This window comes from Lipophrys pholis (genome assembly GCF_963383615.2).
Source record: "Lipophrys pholis genome assembly, chromosome: 23".
Taxonomy (NCBI): domain Eukaryota; kingdom Metazoa; phylum Chordata; class Actinopteri; order Blenniiformes; family Blenniidae; genus Lipophrys; species Lipophrys pholis.
Genome location: NC_137645.1, coordinates 5,557,922 through 5,581,832, shown reverse-complemented (window position 1 = coordinate 5,581,832; position 23,911 = coordinate 5,557,922). Strand labels below are relative to the sequence as shown.

Genomic DNA, 23,911 nt, shown 5'->3' with positions numbered 1-23,911 from the left:
TTGGCGAATCTGTTCCAGCACTCCTCCTCCCTCCTGACCTGTGATTCCTCTGCGAGAGTGAAAGCTCACTTAAACATCTCGCAGAGAAAATCCAGGCCCGGCGTGACTTGAGTAATGGTGTCACGTACAAACACCAACAAGGTGATCGCTACATTTTCCAGCATGAAGAGCTCAACATAGGTCACTCATCAGCTTTATGGCATGTTGTGTTATCCTGCTGGAGGTAAAGCTCAACCACATGCTGTACTAACTATAAGTCTCCTCCACATCCTCACATCTGCACACCTTCATACAAAGTAGGATGGATCCATGTTGTTTCCGCAAAATTCTGCTCCAGCAATTTAAATTTGGGTGCAAACTTCTATTGTTCAGATTTGCTGAGTCCATATAAAACATTCCCTCAGTTTCCTCTGAGATCACAGGAGTTCATCTGCTTGAAAGTTTGAGATGTTTTTTCTGGAGACTTACAGAGTTCCTGTTATTTATCTCAAACCATTCTTTGTCCTCCAGCATCAAAACTAAAGCCGAAACACAAAGTGCTGCAGAAGCGTGATTTGGCATTTGCTCCACCAAGCCATTAACCGTGTTCAAATGGGAGATTTTACAACACTGCGCCTGCAAGACGCAATAATTGTGAATTATACACTTATACAAAAACTCATGAGAGAAGCTGAAACAACAGGTGAAGGTAAGTATCACTGCTGCAGGAGAAGAGTGTGTAGTCCATCATGGCAGGAGTGGTAAACAAAGCCTGGAGTAAGATAAGCCCATATATAGACATTTCACCTGCGGTTTTAGTCAACTCTGACATTTCGTACTTGTACCTGATTTGTTGTGCGTTCTTAAGCTTGGAAAAACAAAACTAAACCCTGTTTAGTGAGATGCGAAAACTCTTCCCTCTATACATCAAACAGTCCATCTGGACTTTAATAAATAAGCCTAATCACTTATAATTTAGATTAGAACACAACTAACACCTGATTCTGATAACAAGAGGAGTTTGTAAATGTGTAACAAACTGTAAAACATGTACCAATATATCATTTTGTGAAGACCTCGCTGCAGCCTGCAGTTTGGTCTTCAGTCCAACAACTCAGTGGAAATGTTGTGACACATTAACAAGTGTTTGTGCGCCTGAAGCAGTTTGTCACAGTTATACAGACTTCACACTGAGCACAAGTTTTTATCACACTCCACATCTTCTCTTTCAGGAGACAGCATGCTCATTACTCTTTTTCTGCATGTTTCCAAAGTTTATTTAAGACATTTTCCCCCTCTTTTAAGTAGCTGTAGAAGACCAAAACAGTGCAAACATCTGTAACTGTGACAGGCTGTCATTTACAAAAAAAAAGAGCAGAAGAAAAGTCAATCTCAAGTATTTTCCCAGTGTTCCTGCAGTATTTAATAAATATGGACCTTTTGTGTCTTCAGAGAGCCTCTCCTCGTTATTTTAAGTGCCGCCTATTCAAGCTCTCTTGGCTTTGTCTGCAGGAAAAACTGAGGCAGTAGAACATTTCAGTCTTTTCAGAGAGTAGGGAGATGGCCCTCCCATGGATACCTTTAACCCGCTGCCTATATATGAATGAGTTGATTGGATGGTGGAGAAAGCATAAGCCATGGACTAGATTCTTTTGTGGTTGTATGACCAGCAAGTTAGTGAGCTTGGGCGGCCATAATCAATGCTGGGACAGTGCCGTAGTCCTGTGTGGGAAACACAAAACGCTCAAAGTGAGCATGATGTGTGGCCGTGCATGTAAACTGTGCTTCATCAAATTGTAGACAAATCCTCCTTACTGAGCGCTATATGACAGGGAAATTAATTACAAGTAATTATTTCTTCATTCAGACGCCCTATAATTTGTCCCTCACTGGCATCAAAAATAAAAGCATCTGACCCTTGTATATCTGCCTCTTGTCTAAACTCTCTCCGCCCCAGTGCCTGGATTTCATCCAAATATCATGAAAAGAAACAGTGAATCCCCCCAACAACCTCCCGAAATCCAAAAACACGGGATTCCTCACTCTACATTCCTCCACAAATAGAAAAAAAACGAAACCAAACAACAAGTGATAAGCACAGCAAATCCTTTAAAAGCTCCTCCCGAGTGCAGCGCGAGCATCTCTCACCTATAAAGAGCAGTAATATTAATTACCAATGGAGTCAGTTCATGGAGATTTGTTAGCTGGAGCAAATGGACTCTGAGAGGGCACCCAAAGTCTCTCCATCAAAATATTCAGGGAGGACCATTTCCGAGGTAGTGTTCTCAGCTCCTTCCTACCGGGGTGAATGGCCTCTCTGTGCAACCTGCCAACTATCTGCCAATGGCTGCTCTCTTTTACAAGTGAATAGACTGAGTTTAGCCACAGTTAAAAAGACACACTAACGTGCCATGGCTGCACCACAATGGCCGCTCGGGTAATTTGCCAAACCTAATGATGCCGGTTTGGCCCCGGCGAGAGGAGGTAGAACGCAGGAATCCTAAAGAGGCACACAGCTGCACCCATCCCTCTCTTCCTATCTCCCCTCACTCCTCTCTGTCTCCCTCTGTCCACTTGTTCTGAACTCCAGCTCTGTATGCGTTCTGGAATAAATCACACAGCTGGGGTGTATGCACGCAGCTGCAATTTCACTCTGTCAATGCACACGTCCCACCTGAAGGAAATCTCCTCTCAGCACCTCGGCACTGAAATTTACAAGCCGGCTGGTCCTTTAAGCACAAATATTAACAGCATTTATTAAAAAAAAAGACAAACGGTTAAGCTTTAAAGGTATCAACCTATATCTCTATTTGACAATTTCTAACAATTATTCAGTTCATGTCTTCATTTGACAGGCCTGTAGATTCAAACATCTTTTGACGACGCTCATGTTGCACTGGTCAATATTTTTATATGAATAATGGATTAAAAGACTGCTTATATTTTACAATCGAACACCAAGTGTGTAGTTACACTTTTTTCTGCAAAGTTTTAACTCCAATGGTGTCTTTCGGTTTACTCAGCCCTAAACAACGTGACTTAAATTGGGTTTTTCTGTCTAGTTTTCCTCAAACTAGTCCGCAAATATATTAAAAAGTCCATCTTTGTAGGTATAACCACAAAACATTTATAATTTATGCCAGAAAACTCTTATCTAAAGGGTGATTCAAAATTATAATACACAACTTAATAGAAAGACAGTCATTCCGCTTTAAGCTTTGGTGGATGTGAAATTGCAGCTGCTGATTCTAAAGGTTTGATTCATTGCAAAGAAGCAAGAATAATTCCTATATCTGTGCTGGAGATGTGTCACACAATTCATGGACAATAGTGTATTTTACCACGTGCATCGCTTTGCATGATAAGTCACATTCAGCCATGTCTGATGGCTTCCTTGAAAGTGCTCAAGTACTATAGGGAGCAACTTTGACTTTAATCTCCAAGGGCAAGATGGGGATCGAACCACCAACATTTGGGAAGGAAAAGGAGCCATTCCACTAGTTAAGCCACACTCCAAATCCCACTTTTCAAATAAACGGATACAACATGACTGATGTCTAATGTTTACATCATGTGATGACAACAAAAAAATGGAGCATTGATTCAGGGAGACGCATCCAAAAGCTAAAGATGGAGGCAATACAAGCAGGTTTGTTCGCTGTCCTGTCTTCAATTACGTGTGATTAGTTAATGATAAAAGATGCCCATGTGGGACAATATTTAAAGATGGCGGAGCTGTAATCAACACTGTGAGCATGATCATAATACTGTCTGCTCTTGTGGAGCAAATACACTAAAATAATGAAATCGGTGATTCGTGCAGAAGAAATTTGTGAATTAAAAATGCTCAGCATTATGTTTCTGTGCATTTTCCCCTCATTCCACTACATTTGATTTATATATTCTTATACATTTCGGTTTCATTCCGCTTGCATTGCCAGCTGGAGCTGCTAAACATTTATATCCTATTCTATTAAATTGTACTCATGAGCCTAATGAGTCTTATCAATTATTCTCACTTGGATTTTTTTGGTACAAAGTAGCTTCAAATACCCGCCAGAGAATAATTGTGACCATTATTATGGCTGCTATCATCCAGTCAAGACTAATTTCCATAAATATGCTCCCTCCACAAAAGCGCCATGGAAAGAGCATACTAAAGAGTTGGAACTCAGCTATTAAGTGAGAAGCAAAAGTGACAGGCTATTATTTTAGGAGAAACATATGAGTAATTGTCATTTTTATTCAGGTAAATAATGAAGCACGAGTTAATTCTGGTCAAAATATATTAGCATCACCAAAACACTCTGGGGAAAAAAAGAAGTCCAAGCAAGGGAAGTGCAACATGTGCATACTGTCTGACAAAAGACTCCTCAGTAGATTGCTCAGGCTGGAAAATAATAATCCACATTCAGATATAATTTTAAAGCCCAGACCGAGGCTATTGATCCAGATTCGAGAGTCCCGCTTCTCCTCTCTTGCACATCCATCCCAAGCCAATTTCTGCACTTATGTCTGAGCCAGAACAAAGGAAATACCCACCACACATTACCTGACACCCCCCCCCCCCCCCCCCACCACCCCCCACCACCACAAATGCTTATCCACACTACAGGCAGACTCTCAAGTCCCAGACGGAGGAATATGCTGAGGATGAGGGGAGGAGAGGAAGGCGGGAGAGGTGAAGGGTCACTTTAGAGATAACTGGAGGAGAAATGAAGCTGCAGGGAGGAAGCTGACAAAGTGACAGGATGCCAGAAAAACAGCCACAGAAAGTAGGCGTGTGAGACACAAAGACAGAAGGGACTGGACAAAAGAATAAGTAATTGCACTGAAACAGCCCACCTCTGCACGTGCACGTGCACGTGCACACACACACACACACACACACACACACACACACACACACACACACACACACACACACACACACACACACACAGACTCCATCAAAAGGATAAACTTACTATTTCACCGTCGGCGTCGGGGGGAAAGATTCTGCAGAAGTATCCCGACGCGTCACATTGTGCGAGAGGGGAAAAGAGGCACGAAAAACAAGGGAGGGAGAACTTGTTACACATGGGCTCACCGGAGCACGCTGACCAGAGAGTGTGCAGGGAGGAGGAGGGGGAGGAGGAGGAGGAGGAGGAGGCAGTAAAAAATGAGGGGGGGCGACCGCGCGGGGGGGGCAGAGCATTCCTGTTTGTGCAGAGCAAACTGTTAACTCTCTCTATTGAGGGATGTGTGGATCTGTGTGTGAGGTTTCATTAAATCAGGTCACATTTAGGACGTAATCAGCTCAGGCGGTTAAATCACATCAGTTTTAAGCTTTGCATCGTGGCCCTCATGCACTTGAATCATGAAGACAGTCCACATGAACTACAGAAGCCTTTCAGACTGACGGATAGCAACTTTTACAATAACTGATCAGAAAAGGGTTCAACAAAACAACTTCAAAAGTGTCCAGCCTGCATGTAGAAATAAGAAGCAAACATTATTGAGCTTATTAGTCTGCAGACATGCAAAGTGATGCACATTCCTGCTATTGCATTTTGTACAACATGCAACACAATAAAACAGTTGCTGTTCAGGCTACTATTACATTAATGTGTTTATTAACATAAAACAATCTGTGTATTTTATTCAGTGAAATCAGTTATAACGTGCAGAAGACTTTTCTTGGTTTTGTGAGTGTGGATGGAAGGGAAAACAAACACACATTTTGACTGTATTTGTGAATATTTACACCCCACAGCCCATTTGACAATTAAAAGGCAGACTTACATTATGAAATTAAGACTGCGAAAAATGTTGTAAAATATGGAGATAGGAAATACACTGAAGAAAGTGTTGGCTTTGAGTTTTAGTTGATTTTACACGAATTAGAATGAAGGTTACCTGCAAAGTTTTAAGTTTTCATCCAGAAAGTGTGTGTTCTTGGGTTGTGCAGATAAAGGACTTGATCGAGATACTGATTTACTACTAAATCTGCTTCAAACACAAACACTTCACATGATTTACGTTAACAGATAAACCACAAGCTCCTCGTATAATCTAAGCTCTTCTCAGTGTGCCGGCCATTGTTTTTCTAGTGAAAGCAGAGTCTTAAAAGTAAGTGTCCACAATTAAATGCATCGAGTTGCTGTAGTGCTCAGGACTATTGATTAACTTCTTCAGACAAACTATCGGCACCTCCATCAGTGGACATGAAGTCAGACGAGAGAGCGAGCAACCTGAGGAGCATTTTAAATGCTTTGGATACTAATTGAGGATGGGCGTCGGGCCGAACGCAGCTGCAGTATCATCGCAGTGTGAACGACTCGGGACACGGAGTCGATAGCAAACTTCATCAGCTCAGACAAACATACGGCTCACTAACGCAGAGAAATCCAGTCAGCCAAGCCTCCAGAGACACCTGCCGCACAGAGAGCATCAACGACATGACTGGGAAAGATGTTTTTTCAGAAAACACCACAAATGCTCGAGTCAATCTGCACTCATTCAGATCGCTGCAAGGTTTCACCAACACATTCCTCTCCTCATTCCTAGGAGGTCTCAGGTTTGTCATACATATGCGATATTTACTTAAGTGAACCAACACAGATGTTGGCATGCTGAGGTTGTGTATCGTCTCAGTGCTACATCATGGAAACACAAGAAATCATTCTAATAGACCATATCCATTCATTCACATAAAGATTATTGGCTGAGGAGATAAGAGTCACCAATTCGCCTCAATTTTTGGGGAAAAATGCACAGAGAAAACATGCAGACTAACAGAGAAAGGGTGATAGTTAAGGTTAAAAAAAATGAGTCTATCTGCACAGTTCAGACAAGCATGCGACAGGTCCTCACACTGTTGACAGAAGTGGTTGCCAATCTGATAAGGTGAAGGGTGACCTCCCATTCAGAAATTAACTGCAGCCATAAATCACAGGCGCTGAGCGGCGACAGGCTCGTTTAGCTTCCTGTGTGCCCAGCGGAGCACAAGAGACAAATACCGCTTTCCAGCCGCATCCCAAACTTTTACTGGGCGGGATATTCATCTCTCTCAGCCTCAGTCTCGCCACAGCGCAGGACCCAAAACCCCCACTGAGGGGATGAATGGCTCGTTCCTGTGCAAACTTGAGGATGACCTCCTCCGGCTCTGTTTTTACAGCCCTCCTGTCAGCACACAGGCTGAAAGATTAGCAGCCCAGACGGAGAGGACCGCTAATCTGAAGCCAAACCATACGCGGGGTAAGAATGGCACAGAGGAAAGCAGACGCCACGAGGGGGAGCTACGAGACGTCCATACACTGGACACTTTAATGGCGCCCGGAACTGCTGCAGTACAACCGTCCGATCACAGATATCTGGAGCAATTACATCTTTTAATGCTCAACTTTTAACATTGAAGAGTGTTATAGAATTGCATAAAGTGGTGCTCATATTGTCAAAGATGTTAATGATCATTTCATCTTCATTAATCCATGTCCAGCTGCAAAGAGGCCTGCGGTGGTTACCCAACAACTCTTAAACCCCCAAAACCAGCAGCCACCACGTCACTGGCTTCAATGGGCGCCTTGTCCAGAAGCACATAGTGGTTCCACTGTGAGACAGGTCGGGGTGTCACGAAGAAATATTGACTTTTAATACTTCAAACATGCAGCTCGCTCCGTTTTACACACTAGCCGTGTTGATCTTTGGAAACCCTGCAGTGGCTGAGGTTTACCTTTCTGCTGGGGCAATAAAACACCGCTTACAGGAGTCACACATTCACACACAAGCACGAAATAAAAAATGAGGGGAGAGTAACAATTTAAAGGTTTCCAGTAACACCCACAATACATCATCTGCATCAGTAGTAACTCTTTTTCAGGCAGGGGGCCATATTTGGTAGCTTGAGCATCTCTCTGTTATGGCTATAATTGAGATATGTCTTACTTTTGTAAGGTGTGTGGCTCTTTTGAATGATCCCATAACCAAGTCATGAGTGAAAATGAGAACCAGTTTTCAACTAACTTACCTAGTAAAATATAGGTTCAAATGAAATAGAATAGAATAGAATAAAAGCATTGAGTATATACCATTGGCAGTTAGGGCACCTAATTGATGATTTGATTTCCAAAATTTGGAAAACCTTGCTTGTATTTTTGCAATACAAACCCAATAGAGGGTTAAACTGCAGGACATTCTGGGAAATACGGTGTGAAAACTGAGGAGAGGAGGCGACAACAAACTCACAGATCACTGCTGGTGTTGATTTTACCTGCGTGAAGCTGCTGTGTACCCTCAGTCTGACAGCTCCAAAGTGTCTTATTTACACTTTAGATTTATTTACTTGCTGGTATAGAAATAGAAATGTAAAAATGAGATTGTGGTTTTCTGGAAGCAGATCTTGAGCTATTTCTCACCCGAGCATTCTCGCCAACTATAAATCAAACTGTCACTCGCTTCATTAAAATGTTGCCAGTTGAAATCTAGAAACACGCTGAGATTGTGTTGATTGAAAAATGGAACGGACAATTTAAATTTTGTCGCAGCTACACAGGGTCTAATCCCATGATCCTGCAGGAAGGTGTGAAACCATGCAACTGGAACACTGTGGTTGTTAGTTTTACTGAGAAATACGAGGTTTTAACTAGTTTCCCTGAGTGAATACAGAGTAAGCTCACTCTCATACAAGCACCCAGTGTCACAGTCTCTTCTGCTGAGTTCTGGTCTGTGCAAGAAGAGAAAACCTTCAGATGAGCCTGCCTGTCCATCACAAGGTCAGCACTAAATTCACTCTTTCTCCCTTTCCACTTCAGCCTGACCTCATGAGAAACTGTGGAAGTCTGTGGCTAACACAGTCAGGCGTCCAGCTTAATGATTTAATGCCACTTCCATTTAGGGAGTTATACATTAGCGGCAGCAGGGAGGTTGTACGTTGTGAAGACTCCAAGCAGCTCTGACGCAGAGTTCAAGCAGACTTTTATAAGGTGGTTGGAACATGAAACAAAAACTAAAACGACTGCAAGCTCAAGTCTGATGGTTGAAAATGAAACTAATCTGATTCATGATGCTTTCAATCCTTGTCCTGTATTTCACAACTGTAAGACTTTTTGAATACTTGCCATTTATCCGTCTCGACATTTTATTGTGTGTGATTAATAATGAAAGTCTGCAGTGCACCATTTGTTATGTGTGTCACATTGGTGTGATCAAGGGAGCTTCCTGTTGTTAATCCCACCACCAGTCGCAGCACTGGAGCTCAAAGGAAAGCTTGTATGTTGAAAAATAGAGTTTCTTAACTTTTTGAGGGAAAAAACAAAACAATATTTCAGGCACAAAACTGACAAGACTTTTCAATTTTTCATACTTCTGCACCGACTATTAATATGATGGGCTACTGTATTCGCAAAAAAACTGTAAAAGACTGATGAATTAAAGAGACAAACAAAAGCAGAGCTACAGGATAAGAACTCAGCATAGAATGAATGTGCTTTGTAGTCGTCTTCACCCACTTGGCAGGTGCTTTTGTCCAAATCAACTGCCGCTGGGTTCAGTTCAAGCTGGGGGAAAGGCTTTCTGGGTTGAGCTGTGCATCTGTCAAAGATCTGAAATGCAAACTCACTGGCAACCATTTACTGCAGGTCACAGTAATGCAATTTACTGGTGACCCTGCGTGACTTTTAAGTGTAGGAGCAACACCTGAAAGAAACTCGTGGCACGTATGTCTATATAAATTAGAATCATCCATCATTGATAATACTGAATTTTTATGCAGTACACAGGAGGGGGTTCATTATGAAATCTAAAAACATGATCTATATGGTTTTATAACTATTCAGATGTCACTATCTCCTGTGGTTCACACCGAGATGCAATCCTATTACGTTTTTAATGGTTTAAGAACAATTTAAGTTTAACTGATCAGTAGATGAATTTTAACCTGAATTTTTCCTCATGGAAAAAACCATCCAATCGTGCTTTTAACTTTAAGTATTTGCAGGTTGTGATTTGCAGGAGGATGGACGGGATATAAACCCCCACTATGGTTTATGTGTCCCTTCTTATGCATAGTTATTGAAATTGTACATTGCTCATTAGACCAAGAACATCAGACAATCTCAGGATCCTAATCTTAGCAAAGCAGAGCTGTCACCATTCACACGTTGATGAATAAATTCACATTAACGCTAAAACAATAAAATGGTTTATTATATAGGTTACTGCTGTCTCGGTTTTCAGTTACTGTGTTGCTTTTATTCTGTTGTTTCTCACTGGGAAACACTTTAGTAAACCCTGTAGGCTGTTATAAAGTGCTATATAAATACACTTTCATTGATTCACACTTCAGAAAGTAGTACATTTTGATTGAATTCTGGATTTATTGTATTTTCATAATACAGGATAATGTCAGTGGCAAGAGTCATATTTGATCATGTTTATAATATATTTTAAATACACTTCAAAGCAGACATTAAGGATTAAAGACTTGTGTTTAATAGTATCTATATCATTTTGACTTCATGTTTACGCGGATGTTCTGCTATTATCACGCTTGTTTTTTCCCAAAAAACAATTAAAAAAAAAACTTACTCGCATTAAACTGTGGCCGAATTTAAGGAAAGGGCCCGTCTTCAGTTTTCATGAAGGTTTTAAGTTGAATATAATTCAAATAATTTTTGCAAACGTTGAAACTTTAAATCATGAATGGAGTTCTGCGTAAATTCCTCCAACAGCGCGCGTAATGGGGGAAAACGCGATAGGTGGGCTGATTAATTTCGTTAAATATTCACATTAAATATCGTCTATACATTCAAAATAGTAAAATTGTCGTGTAAATCTTCCTCTTACCTTTCACTTGGTGGACATCTCGGTTTTCCAGGTGATTTGGAGCAGCCTGGTGCCACAGTGACAGCTGGACTCACCGCGCTGCTGCAGCAGGTTCAGCTCACACCAGCAGGGGTGCTGTCCAGACACAGTGGACCAAGTGTTTACATCAATCCCCTCGATGAAAGCTGTATAGTCTATGTAGAGAAAGGGGCCATAATAAACCGCTTCTGTGTGCATTAAAGAGTAACCAATTCAAATTGGAGTCATTTCAAGCACTGTGACTGCAATAACTTTGCATAGAAATCCAAACAAACTTCAGATTGGCAGAGGAAAACATTGGGCCGTCCACATAAGCTAAAAGGTGTCGTTGAATATTCGTGGGACAGAACAATGGAAAAGATGAAGCAAGAAATCAGCTCAACCCAGATCATTAAAACTTTCCCTGATCTGCAGTCCACCTGTTTTGACGCATTTGAAAATAAATGGTGAAAAAAAAAAAAAATCACAAGAGTTTTGCTGCCACCTGCTGGACAACCTGGTGCATATCATTAAACCAATTGCATCGAAAAGATGGGAATAATCATATTTATGCATTATGTTGTATAGTTTTACATCATTAAATAATCTGTCTTTCATTGTGGTAATAGTTGCCATTTGTGTCTTCCACCACTGGAGATCCTGATTATTTCCATTTCTAATGGTGACAAATCTGTGAGAACCATTCGTTTTTGGAATGAGATTCTGGTTAAAAGCAGCTGGTATGAAAGCATTGTTGCATCAGTGCTGTTAAAACAGAAACACATTTCAAAATTTAGAGCACAATATTTAGAAAAGACTTATATATATAGGTTTGTTAAATATAACAAACACGTTTCAATGAATTACAATTGATGATAACCTTTTTATTCTAATGTGCACATTCTTAACATTTCAATGTGAATCATTTCTGTTTCTTCTTTGAAGTTTTCTTAAAAAGTGAGTCATTGTTGCAAATTGTAACTAAATTAAACTATTAAATAGCATTCAATTGTTCAGAATCAGTGTTGGTTATCAACCCTTACAAATGGCATGTGTGATTTCATAAATTACTTGAGATTAGGTGAACAGTTTAAATTCTCTGAAACATTCTACATTTACATTGTACCTTCAACTGTTCACTCATCTCTTTGATGATGTCCTGTGCTGCAGATGGTGGGATCTTCAAAGACTTGGCCATGTTACATTGAGGAAAGTTTTTCTAATTTCTCCACCTCTTTCAGACTTGTTTACCTCTGCTAATCCTCACCCGGCCTCAGATTTGATCTTTGCATACCCGGTCATGTGACTGATGTGCTTTTAGGCGAGTTGTGGTGGCCAACTGATTACATAGCTGGACTGAATTTGACTGGAAGTTTGCTGATTTGTATCACACTGCTGACAGGTTACCTGCGAGTCTCTGAGCAGATCAGCTTAATGCTCAACAGCTCCCTGGGTGGGATCAAAAGAGATCAGTTTTATCCAGCCTTCAACATTCACATCTTTCAAACCGATAGTTTGATATTTACTTTTCTTTTGTATTTTATTGTGCGTGTTCTATTCTGTGAGGAAAGACCCTGTCAAAGAATTTCCCTCTGGGACTGATCAAGTATATATATTCTATTCTTTTTTTTTTTTTTTTACACGTCCAGAAATTGGGGAATTATATATGATATTAAATATCTCAATTTGATACTGAATGAAAAAAACATCAGTGGAAATACCTGATTTGAGTACTTAAATGAAAGTATTCTGTTATTTTCTCCTTCGAAACGTTATGCGCGTTGTTTGTTGTTTATGCGTCCCTGACGTCTGTGTAATAAACTCCCGCGCTTTAGTGATTCGCTGCTAACCAATCGGAGCGACGCATTCACTTTCAGGAATCGGTTCGATCCAATCAGCGCAGAGAAACCACTGACGTATGCCCACTAAGACGCTCGGGACCAATGAGCAGCAGGGAGGGTTGATAAAACCGACCAATGGGAGCGCAGCAGCATTGTGTGACCGGAGCAGGCTCTGCCGGCTACATTTCGCCGCTTCTCCACCCGGCTGCTCCTTTTCGGATCTCACTGCAATGGCGGAACAGCAGCAGTTCTACCTCTTGCTGGGCAACCTTATGAGCCCTGACAACAACGCCAGGAAGCAAGCCGAGGTAACAGCGGGGGGACACTGTGGCCGTCACCCGGGCGGACAAGCTGGGGGGAAACTGTGCTATTAGCGCGGGTTTGCTGAAGCTAACCGCCTCCCGATCTCTCGCGTCAGGCTCGGTAGCCCACGTGCGATGTGCGGCTGACACTGAGTTAACAGCTAGCTAACGCTAACTACAGCCATCGTGTTGCGTAGTTATGTGGTTATAACACAGATACAAGCACTGTCGTGACGCCGGGCGGCTCTACGCGTGCGCGTGGGTGCGGGGCTCGGTTTGCCCGAGCAGAGGGTGAAATGTGGCGATATGTTGGTAAAATCCACAGCTGACTGGGGGGTGGCGGTGGAGGGGGGCCGCTGAAGTTAGACTCCCACCGGGAGCCTGCGCGTCAGCGTTTAAGGGAGAAGTTAAATGGAACTTAAATCTATTCGATTTATGTTTTCACTGTTTATTTCATCTGTGGCCGCCAGTAGTTCAATCTGATGTCACTTGTTGACATTCATCCATGTGTTTAAATAGTTTGAGGGTTTGGTGATCGATTTCACTGCAGGGATTTAAAACACGGGATTGGGTTTTATGTTGGGCTTGTCAGTGAATATGGAGCAAATATTCTCATTAAGAATATTAAAAACATCCATACGTGTGTCCGACCTTCAAATATCACAAAACACTGATTTAAAACCCCCCCTTATCTTCCCCCTAAGAGCGCATCCAGCCGGAGGCTAACTTTAGCCGGGCCAGTGGAGTGAAGGAAGTAGCATCTGGCTAAGTCGTTGCTAAAGTGCTGCTAATTTTAGTTAGCTTCCAAGCTAGCGCAGATCACGGTGGCTTAAAGAATAAAGTGGTGGATCTCCGGGTTAAATGCGGACGCCTATCCTGCGGGATCGGCGCGTCGGTCGCCATCAGGAGCGGAGCGAGAAGGGCTGGACGCGAAGCCAGCTCATTCATAAGGACGAGCTGGGCAGGCGGTACTTGTCCGACGGCCTTTTAGTCGTTTTCATTGAAAGTCTCTCTACAAACACAACTATTTCAAACACGCACTTCCTGTCCTTATTGGCCTCTACGTTCCCAATTAAGCTGATCGTGTCCCACCCGGAGCCCACGGACGTTCGTCTCGGGTCGTCCCCACACACAGTGGCTCTGTTTGGGCTGCGTCTGACTGGCCTGTTCACTCTTTTGGCCCCTTCACATGTCGAAGCTCAGCATTGTTTCCACTTCCCTCCCCAGCAGCAGAGTTTTAGATGAGACCGTCCAGACTTATCATCCCCCCCCCAGCAGTCAGCATTTTCTTTATGAAAGACAGACTGTCTGCCCGGATGCTAAGCTCATTGGAATTCATCCTTTATTGAAACTCTTTTAGCCTGGCTCACACAATAGGAATTGATCCTACTGTACAGGACCCAAACCCAGATTGTAAGGATGGGCGTCCCAATCTCTCCTTTACCACATTTTAAACCAAAAATAAAGCAGAGGTGCAGTGAGGTAGGCTTTGAGTTGTGCAATAGCCAGAGTGAGGATATCTGCAGACTGAATATTGATGGAGTTGTCAATAATCAGCAGGGAAGCCGGAGGAGATCTTGGATGACATGTATACAGAATGCACACAGCCAGTGGGTGAATACTGGAACAGATAAAGACTTTCTACACAGGCAACTAACCTGAATGGCCCTTCGAGACTTGAGACTTGACTTTACTATTGGTCTCGCAGCATCTATAGCAGCTGCTGTAGCAATGCAGGCTTGATGTTGGCAAGATTCTATTGCTTTGCTCCGGTAACGCAACACTCTCACTGATGGAAGTTGTTTGTCTTTGTTCTTTCTTTATTTGCAGGATACGTATGGCACAATCCCGGGCCAGACCAAGATCACGTTCTTGCTGCAGGCTGTCAGAGATGCGTCTGCAGCAGAGGAGGTTTGTACATGTAACAGTGACTTATTTACAGCATTGAATGTTCAATCAATTCTGTCTGAAGAAACTGCAAAAAAAGATAGTTTGTAAGCCTTTGTTATGTATACTCATGCCATACATCTCACCCTACAGGTTTGACAACTGCAGCCATAACGATCTATTAGCAACAAGCATTATCACTGACTTGGGATTAAATGAGAGAAGAACATTAAAAAGTTTTTAGGCCAAATGTCAAGTTCGGGTCATGTTTTTACTTCATCCTCCATTGTAGTGGGCTATCACTCAGACTGCATGTCACAGATGCCATGTTAAGAATGCAGTGCCGTCACCACATGTGAGGCCGAACGGCAGCCTGACAGTCGACGCTTGTTGTGAGTCACACTTTGGCATTTGAGCAATTAATGTTTACGCTGAATCCCGGCAGCTGCCGACTTTCTCTCCGTCTCTTTACCTCAGGGCCGATATTTTTAGAGTTTTGAAACAGGAGCAGGCGGAGAGATGCTTGGTCCAGGGAGAGAATGACTCGGCCGTTTTGAGATGCTGCCGGTCCACTCGCCATGGTCTGGCTCTCATAAGAGTGACCACTGGCTGCGACAGTTCAGATCAGTAGTGTAACATTGCACCTTTTTGCAGCAGGGTTGTTAACAAGTCTCAAAATGCATCAGCAGGGAAATTGTCTTAAACTGGCTGCATTCAAATGATCAAACTAGATGGGGCCAGTCCTGTTGGCTAAATGTTGTAGATCTGGGCGTCGGTTGTGTTGAAGCCTGTTTTCTTTATCCTGCTCAGGTCAAACAGATGGCGGCTGTGCTGCTGCGGCGGCTGTTGTCTTCATCTTTTGAGGAGATCTATCCGGGGCTGACTGTGGAGATGCAGACAGCCATCAAGACCGAACTGCTGACCAGCATCCAACAGGAGACCTCGCCAACCATCCGCAAGAAGGTCTGCGACATTGCGGCCGAGCTGTCTCGCAACCTCATTGGTAAACGTCTTCCTCAAAAGTCTTCCATCTGAAAGTTGGAAGACATCATTTCTGTAATCTATAAATTGTCACGTATAGTAATGCGTTTACTCCCGTGTGACATTGTGACCATGAATATAATCTAGATGATGATGGGAATAACCAGTGGCCAGAGCTGCTCAAGTTTCTGTTTGACTCTGTGAACTCGGACAATGTTGGCCTGCGAGAAGCTGCCCTGCACATATTCTGGTGAGCTCCGGTTACATGTGGTCAAAAAATTCTGTGCATTTCTGCAGACGTACCGGTGGCTGATAGATGTACATCTTGCTCACTTCTAGGAACTTCCCAGGAATCTTTGGCAACCAGCAGCAGCATTACATGGATGTCATCAAGCGTATGCTCATGCAGTGCATGCAGGACCAGGCAAACCCACAGGTAATGATAATTAGCATGTCGCATGTGCAATGCAGAGTGTCCAGATGGCGACTCTTGATTCACATTTCTTTTTGAACCCAGATTCGCACCCTGGCGGCTCGGGCTGCAGCGTCCTTCGTTCTGTCCAATGAAACCAACACTGCTCTGCTGAAGCACTTTGCTGACCTGCTGCCGGGCATCCTGCAGGTGAGACTTCAGCACCGTGGCGTTTGAGTTTCGTCAGTCTGGCTTGATATTTGCTTTGGTGTTATAAGTAAACTTTGATGCTCACGGGAGAGGTGCAGAATAATTTTTCCATTAGCAGCACTGACTGTATGTTTGTTTAAAACAGGTGATGAATGAGTCGTGCTACCAGAGCGATGACTCCGTGCTCAAGGCTTTAGTGGAAATTGCAGACACGGTACCGAAGTACCTGAGGCCTCACTTGGAGCCCACGCTGCAGCTCTGTCTGAAGGTAAGTCTCACTGTTATAGCAAGAAGCCAAATAGGGCGCCTAAAGATGATATGCACGCGTCGTTATCTTCTCTAGCAGTGTGCTAACATTACTGCCCTCTGTGCTCAGCTGTGTGCCGACACAAACCTGACAAACATGCAGCGACAGTTGGCTTTGGAGGTCATCGTCACTCTGTCAGAGACGGCGGCAGCAATGCTGAGGAAACACACCGCCATCGTAGCTCAGACAGGTAAGGACTGTTTCCAGCTGCTTGCTCTTGGTTACACAGAGAGATTAGTGGGATCGTCCAGATGATGATATTATTGTGTTCTTAGTGCCCCAGATGTTGGCAATGATGGTGGACCTGGAGGATGATGAAGAGTGGGCAATGGCTGATGAGTTGGAGGATGATGACTTTGACAGGTGCAGTTACAATAAATGGGCTCAAACTATTGAGGTTCCACTCTTCAGGTCCTTTTTTTTTTTAGGGTTGAAGCTTCAGGAGATTTTTGGCTCAACTTCTTTCACATGATATCTGATTCATTCTTAAATCTAAGGTTTAAGAAATCTGTTTGACATGCTTGTTCTTTGTGTCATTAGTAATGCTGTGGCGGGAGAGAGCGCTCTGGACAGAATTGCATGCGGTCTGGGAGGGAAGATCATCCTTCCCATGATCAAACAGCACATCATGCAGATGCTGCAGAACCGTAAGTGGATTTTGTATGGCCGTTTTAGATTTTTGTGAAGTTACTTTTGCACATGCACAAGTTGATTTTGGCACTCAAACTTACTTGTCTTCCCAGCTGATTGGAAGTACCGCCATGCTGGGTTGATGGCGCTGTCGGCCATCGGCGAGGGCTGCCACCAGCAGATGGAGGCCATCCTTCAAGAGATCATCAGCTTTGTCCTCCTGTTTTGCTCCGACCCTGTAAGGAGAAGTTTTATGAAACATGCAGTGGATATTAAAGCAGTGTCCTGGATGGCTAAAGTTAATGGGAGATTTGGTTTTCTTTGTCTCTACAGCATCCAAGGGTGCGTTACGCTGCCTGTAACGCTATCGGACAGATGGCCACCGACTTCGCTCCAACCTTTCAAAAGAAGTTCCACGACAAGGTATGGGACTTTTACACCTGTGGAAATACTTGTTTTGGTTTTTAAGGACAAATTGTTGATGGGATTTAGCACAAGTGCTTCAAAAAGTTGATCTAACCTCATTAAACGTACTTTAAAAATCTTTAAAGGTGATCTCGGCCCTGCTTCAGACCATTGAGGACCAGAGTAACCCTCGGGTGCAGGCACATGCTGCTGCTGCCCTAATCAATTTCACCGAGGACTGCCCCAAATCACTGCTCATCCCATATCTGGACAGTCTGGTGCAGCACCTTCATGTTATCATGGTCTCCAAGCTGCAAGAGGTAAAAAAAAGTGTTAACGGTCATTATTTCAGTAAATCACATGCTCTCGTTCAGAATCTTGAAAGTTGCCGTTTTCCTCACTCAGCTGATCGAGAAGGGCACTAAACTGGTCCTGGAGCAGGTGGTGACGTCCATCGCCTCGGTGGCAGACACTGCAGAGGACAAGTTTGTGCCATATTACGACCTCTTCATGCCCTCACTCAAGCACATTGTTGAAAATGCCGTGCAGAAGGAGCTCCGGTTGCTTCGTGGCAAGACAATCGAGTGCATCAGTCTCATCGGCCTGGCTGTGGGGAAGGAGAAGGTCCGTCTCCAATACTTCTGGATGGCAACGGTTTCACTTATCACTCGAGCTTCGTGGCGAATCATGCTTTTCCTCTCTGTTCTCAGTTCATGTCAGACGCCTCTGCTGTCATGCAGCTGCTCCTCAAGACCCAAACAGACTTCAATGACCTGGAGGACGATGATCCTCAAGTATGAAGCCTGAGACATGAGTTCAAACCAGCGAGTTTGTCGTTTCCTGCTCAGTCACATAATGAATTTATTCTGTCTGTGCTCAGATCTCGTACATGATCTCAGCCTGGGCCCGCATGTGTAAAATCCTGGGGAAAGAGTTCCAGCAGTATCTTCCTGTGGTGATGGGCCCACTGATGAAGACGGCCTCCATCAAGCCTGAAGTGGCCCTCCTCGACAGTAAGTTATTGTTTGTAGATGGCTCAGCAATGATTCTCTAATTGTTGCCCCATCGGAGGAAAATGACGGGAATCTTTCAAACGGCATATGATATTCCATGTTGTCTGTAAATTGTGGCAATTGCGCTTTGATTTGACAAATATTACTGGCAGTGTCTTAATTCTTAAAAGATGGTGCATTAGCGTAAAACTTAAAGAGAATTGAAACGGTCTGTCTTATAGCCCAGGACATGGAGAACATATCCGAAGATGACGGTTGGGAGTTTGTAAATCTGGGAGATCAGCAGAGTTTTGGTATCAAGACGGCCGGCCTGGAGGAGAAGGCCACCGCCTGTCAGATGCTGGTGAGCAGGAATGATCAATGTAGATGTCAAATATTTTGAGATCATTGAAAGATCAATGACACTCCCTGCGTTTTCTTTCCCCCCGACAGGTTTGTTATGCCAAAGAGTTAAAGGAAGGTTTTGTGGAGTACACGGAGCAGGTGGTGAAGCTGATGGTTCCTCTGCTAAAGTTCTACTTTCATGATGATATCCTTCTTTTGTGACTCATGAGACCAAAAAAAAAAAAATTTGTTTTGACAGAATCTAATTTTGACTGAAAGGGTTTGTTTCTTTAACTGTATCACGTGTGCGCGTGGCTGCAGCAGAGTCGATGCCCCTGCTGCTGGAGTGTGCTCAGGTTCGAGGACCTGAATATCTCACCCAGATGTGGCATTTCATGTGCGACGCCCTCATCAAGGCTATCGGCACCGAGCCAGACTCGGACGTCCTGTCAGAAATCATGCATTCATTTGCTAAGGTAGTGAGACCTTGATGGTTTTTGGAGCCCACTCCTGTTTGGTGGTTAGAGATTGTGTTCTGACATGACTTTTATTTCTCTTTGAAGTGTATCGAGTTGATGGGAGACGGCTGTTTGAACAACGAGCACTTTGAGGAGTTGGGCGGCATCCTGAAAGGAAAGCTGGAGGAGCATTTCAAAAACCAGGAGCTCAGACAGGGTGAGGTCACCGTATTAATTGTGGCCTGTTTCTGACTGTGGTGTGTAATGTTGCAATACGATCTTGACAAACATGTTGTGTCTCTCAGCCAAGAGACAGGATGAAGACTATGATGAGGAGGTTGAGGAAACGCTACAAGATGAGGTAAATCTCTTCCACCTCAGGGAAGGATTCAGCTGTTTGTGTGGAGTGAGGAAAGTCCTTACACTTGTGTCTTTTTCCTCCTTTGTTCTGGTCAGGATGAGAACGATGTGTACATCCTGACCAAAGTCTCCGACATCCTGCACTCAGTGTTCAGCAGTTACAAAGAAAAGGTGCTGCCATGGTTCGAACAGCTGCTGCAGCTCATCGTCCAGCTCATAGTAAGCAGCATTTTCAATTGAGCTGCAGATCAACTCTTCATCCATGTTTTACTTGGTCGGTGCAGACAGTTGTGAAGCGACGGTAACTGGCGGGTGTCGTTTTGTCCTCAGTGTCCCAACAGGCCGTGGGCGGACAGACAGTGGGGTCTGTGCATCTTTGACGACGTGGTGGAGCACTGCAGTCCCTCTTCCTTCAAATACGCCGAGTACTTCCTCCGGCCAATGCTGCAGTCACTGTGTGACACCAGCCCTGAGGTCCGGCAGGCGGCTGCATACGGCGTCGGCATCATGGCTCAGTTTGGAGGAGAGAACTACCGCCCATTCTGCACAGGTACAGCCCGACTCGTCTGTCTTCACTTGTCTTTCGCCGACATTGTTGCGACACCTCTGTGTTCCTGTTGCAGAGGCCCTCCCACTGCTGGTCAGAGTCATCCAGTCTGCCGACGCGCGTGTGAAGGAGAATGTCAACGCCACGGAAAACTGCATCTCTGCTGTGGGTAAGGTCATGAGGTTCAGGCCAGAGTGCGTCAACGTGAACGAGATCCTCCCTCACTGGCTCGGCTGGCTGCCGCTCAACGAGGACAAGGAGGAGGCCGCCCACACATTTGACTTCCTGTGTGACCTCATTGAGAGGTAGGAGGCCATCTTCTGATCCCATCCATCAAGAATTGAAGATGATAGAAGCTCTGTTTGACTTTTTTTGTTTTTCCCCCACAGCAACAATCCTATCGTCCTTGGACCGGACAACTCCAACCTTCCCAAGATTTTCCTCATCATAGCTGAAGGCGTGGCGAATGAATCGGTCAAGTGTGAAGACCCCTGCAGCAAACGGCTTGCAAACGTCATCCGCCAGGTGCAGGTGAGCCACTACCGACATCCTGGAAAACCCTGAAATGTGATTGGTAGTTGAGTCTGTGGGTTAATGACCGCATTGTCCTCCAGGGGTCAGCCGGACTATGGACGCAGTGTGTGTCAACACTGAACGAGGCGCAGCAGAAAGCCATACAGAATCTACTGAATACTGCCTGAGTCTGCGCCCCCGGTCACCTCCCCGCTCTTCAAAAAGCCTGAGAAGAAAAAATATTGAGCTCCTGGATCTTCCTCCATACACTCCCTCTTCTTCCTCCTGCTCTGATCTGTAGTGTGTATGGACACTGGCTTCATCCCCCTCCCACCAACACTCTGCTTTGTAACCCCCACCTACCTACAGCCGACTAGGGGAGCAGGTTGGACGTGAATGACAATGGACATTTAGCCATCCACCTCTGAAGACTTTCACCCCGTATCCGAGGAAATGGGAATAAGACTTGTCCCTCCCTGTCTGACCGCTACATTTCCTCTGCCCAGACGTTCCTGGTCATCCCCGATCTGTGATTTGTCTTGCCCGGAGGGACTCATTCTCCAAGCCGCTCAACATGTACCCATTGGACAGTCAGGCTCAGAGGGGCCATAGTGGGGGAAATGGGGACGGGACATTCTAGTGGACTGAGCAATTGAAAGACGTGAAAATGCACACTGGGCAATCACTGCCTGTCTCCTGTGAATTTTTTTTTTTTTTTTTGTATTTTTATTTTCTTGTACCCAGTGTTACCTGGGTGGAAATTCCCTCTGTTTGCCTTAGCTCAGAGGGTATATTTCTAAGTAATGGCATGTTCGTTAAGTGGCTAACTCTAGAAAATATACATAGTTAGGAATAAAATGTCCATCGCTGTCTGGGAGAGGTAACAAATGATTTTAAGCAGCTTTCCTCCATAGCCTTTCAGACTGCTCACAGGGAAAAATGAACGGTTCACAGCCTCTATTAGGTAGCAGCATAACGTCGGGGGGCTCTATGAAGAGAGTGCTTTAATATGTAGTCAGTCATAGCCATGAAGTGTGTGTGACACGTTGGAGGAACATGAATTGTAGAATATCTGTCAGAGGAGTGCTTCCTTAACTGTCTATGGTTTTGACCCTTTGCAGCCCTGCAGGTATGTGATGGAATTCCAGAAAATACCAACAATAAAACTACATTTGAGAATTCTCAAATGTCTTCTCTTTGATTTCCAAGTTAATGTGCAATTAAGCACACGGCTATCGACACACCTGTTTAGATCTGTAAATACTGGACTAACATTGTGAACAACAATCTATAGATGGCTAATTACATGCAAAGTTTTATCACCAAATTGAAAAAAGTACTTAAGATTGAGTGACCAAATTAATAACATGACATTTTAAGGTTACACTTTTTGTGGATATAATACATAAATATTTATCATAAAACAAGTATGATTCTTTAGTTTCAACTATTTTGTAGTTATCAATTGTTATGTTTTGTCAGCTACTTTATTTTATTCTTTGTCCGATGTCAATAAGACTTAATATCACACTTGGTCCCCTTTTTTGTTTTAGCCAATAATTTGTGATAACCCAAGATTACATTACAATAACTATTAGTTAATGTCTTTTCTCTCATCCTTTTGATAAAAAGGCATTGAAAGGATTAAATCCTCACATTTCTCTGGCGGTATAAATCTTAAATAATATATCCTGACATGGGCCATGTTCTGATAAATCTGCATGTTTATTTCTCACAAAATAATTGCATCAGACACACCAGTTACCAAAAATCTTCCTTAGGCTCTGGCGTCCTCTTTGGATCATTGGTCCTGGAGTCACTTAGTCCATCAAGTCTCTGCTCCTTCCTGGATTGTCTCTTAGCAGATCCATGTTGAATCTGGAACAGAAACAATACCGTGTCAGGACAGATGCACATCAGAAAATCCAGCTGTTTAACTATAGGAAGTGAGAAGGGAGCTCAGGGGAGGAAGGTCATGGGTCCAGGCTCCTCAGGGACTGTGCAGGCCAACTCTGGTGGTCCTGTACATCTTCAACCTCAGACTGGCGAGAATGCCGGTTCTTTGGCAGACCTCCTGTGTTGTTCCCGTCCCAAAGATGTTGCACCATAAGGAACTAAACCACTTCAGATCTGTGGCCTTGACCTCTCACTTAAGGAAGATCCTGGAGAGGGTCATCGTGAACCATCTCAGACCCCTGGTGAACCCAACGACAGACTCCCTGCAGTTTGCCTCCAGAGCAGAGATTGGTGTAGAGGACGCTGTCATCGACCTGCTGCACCAGTCCGTCTCACCTGGAGAACTCAGGATGCCCTGATGGTCATGTTCTCTGATGTCTCCAGCACATTCAACAACATCCAGCTGTCTCTGCTGAGCAGGAAGTTAGAGGGAGAAGGCGTCGACAGCGCTCTGACTGCATGGACCACCTCACCAACAGTATGTGACTTTACACGGTTGCGTCTGAGGTGGTGGTCTGCAGTACAGGAGTTTCTCAGGCACTGTGCTCTCTCCCTTCCTCATCTCCGACTCCTGTCATAACACGGACAGCTGCCACCTCCAGAAGTTCGCTGATGATCTCAATAATAAACTCATCTGGACCGCCAATACAGACGCCCTGTACAAGAAGGGCCAAAGACCTCTCCCTGCTGAGGTCCTTCGGAATCTGCAGGACCTTGTTAACAACATTTTATGACACTGCATAGAAGATAGCTTATTGCTACAACAGTGGTCTGCTGGCGCTTCTCTGCTCCAGTCAGGTACAGGATCAGACTGGTTAGACGGGCAGGTTCTGTCCCGGAGACCTCGCTGCAGACTATCGAGGAGGATCCTGGCAAAGCTTAAATCCATCATGGACCACACCTCTCACCTCCTCCACCACACTGTGGGAACATTAACCTGCTCCTTCAGTGGCAGACAGCTGTAG

At 44.1% G+C, this 23,911-nt stretch overlaps 1 protein-coding gene across 2 annotated transcripts; it reads left to right on the top strand.

Moving 5' to 3' along the window:
- Positions 1-12,798: 12,798 nt before the first annotated feature.
- kpnb3 (karyopherin (importin) beta 3) lies at positions 12,799-22,190 on the top strand. 2 transcript variants are annotated; one of them, XM_080492997.1, is made up of 26 exons: positions 12,799-12,949; positions 14,774-14,854; positions 15,641-15,833; positions 15,959-16,061; positions 16,151-16,247; positions 16,329-16,433; positions 16,579-16,701; positions 16,810-16,930; positions 17,016-17,103; positions 17,281-17,387; positions 17,484-17,608; positions 17,704-17,793; positions 17,922-18,095; positions 18,181-18,399; positions 18,486-18,569; positions 18,656-18,788; positions 19,010-19,131; positions 19,221-19,317; positions 19,416-19,588; positions 19,676-19,787; positions 19,876-19,931; positions 20,027-20,149; positions 20,261-20,480; positions 20,554-20,782; positions 20,867-21,008; positions 21,092-22,190. In XM_080492997.1, the coding sequence occupies exons 1-26, from the start codon at positions 12,872-12,874 to the stop codon at positions 21,176-21,178; spliced, it is 3,282 nt and encodes a 1,093-aa protein (XP_080349123.1). In that variant the 5' UTR covers positions 12,799-12,871; the 3' UTR covers positions 21,179-22,190. The 2 variants fall into 2 exon arrangements, with proteins under 2 accessions (XP_080349123.1, XP_080349122.1); XM_080492996.1 differs by having other exon boundaries at positions 12,846-12,949; positions 20,867-20,956; positions 21,099-22,174.
- Positions 22,191-23,911: the final 1,721 nt, after the last annotated feature.

Excerpts from the sequence above, each read along its gene's own strand:
- kpnb3 (XM_080492996.1), top strand. The coding sequence starts at position 12,872 with ATGGCGGAACAGCAGCAGTTCTACCTCTTGCTGGGCAACCTTATGAGC. Across the intron at positions 18,400-18,485 it reads TGGCTGTGGGGAAGGAGAAG|TTCATGTCAGACGCCTCTGC; the intron begins GTCCGTCTCCAA and ends CTCTGTTCTCAG. Across the intron at positions 20,957-21,098 it reads GTGGCGAATGAATCGGTCAA|CCGGACTATGGACGCAGTGT; the intron begins GTGTGAAGACCC and ends TCCAGGGGTCAG.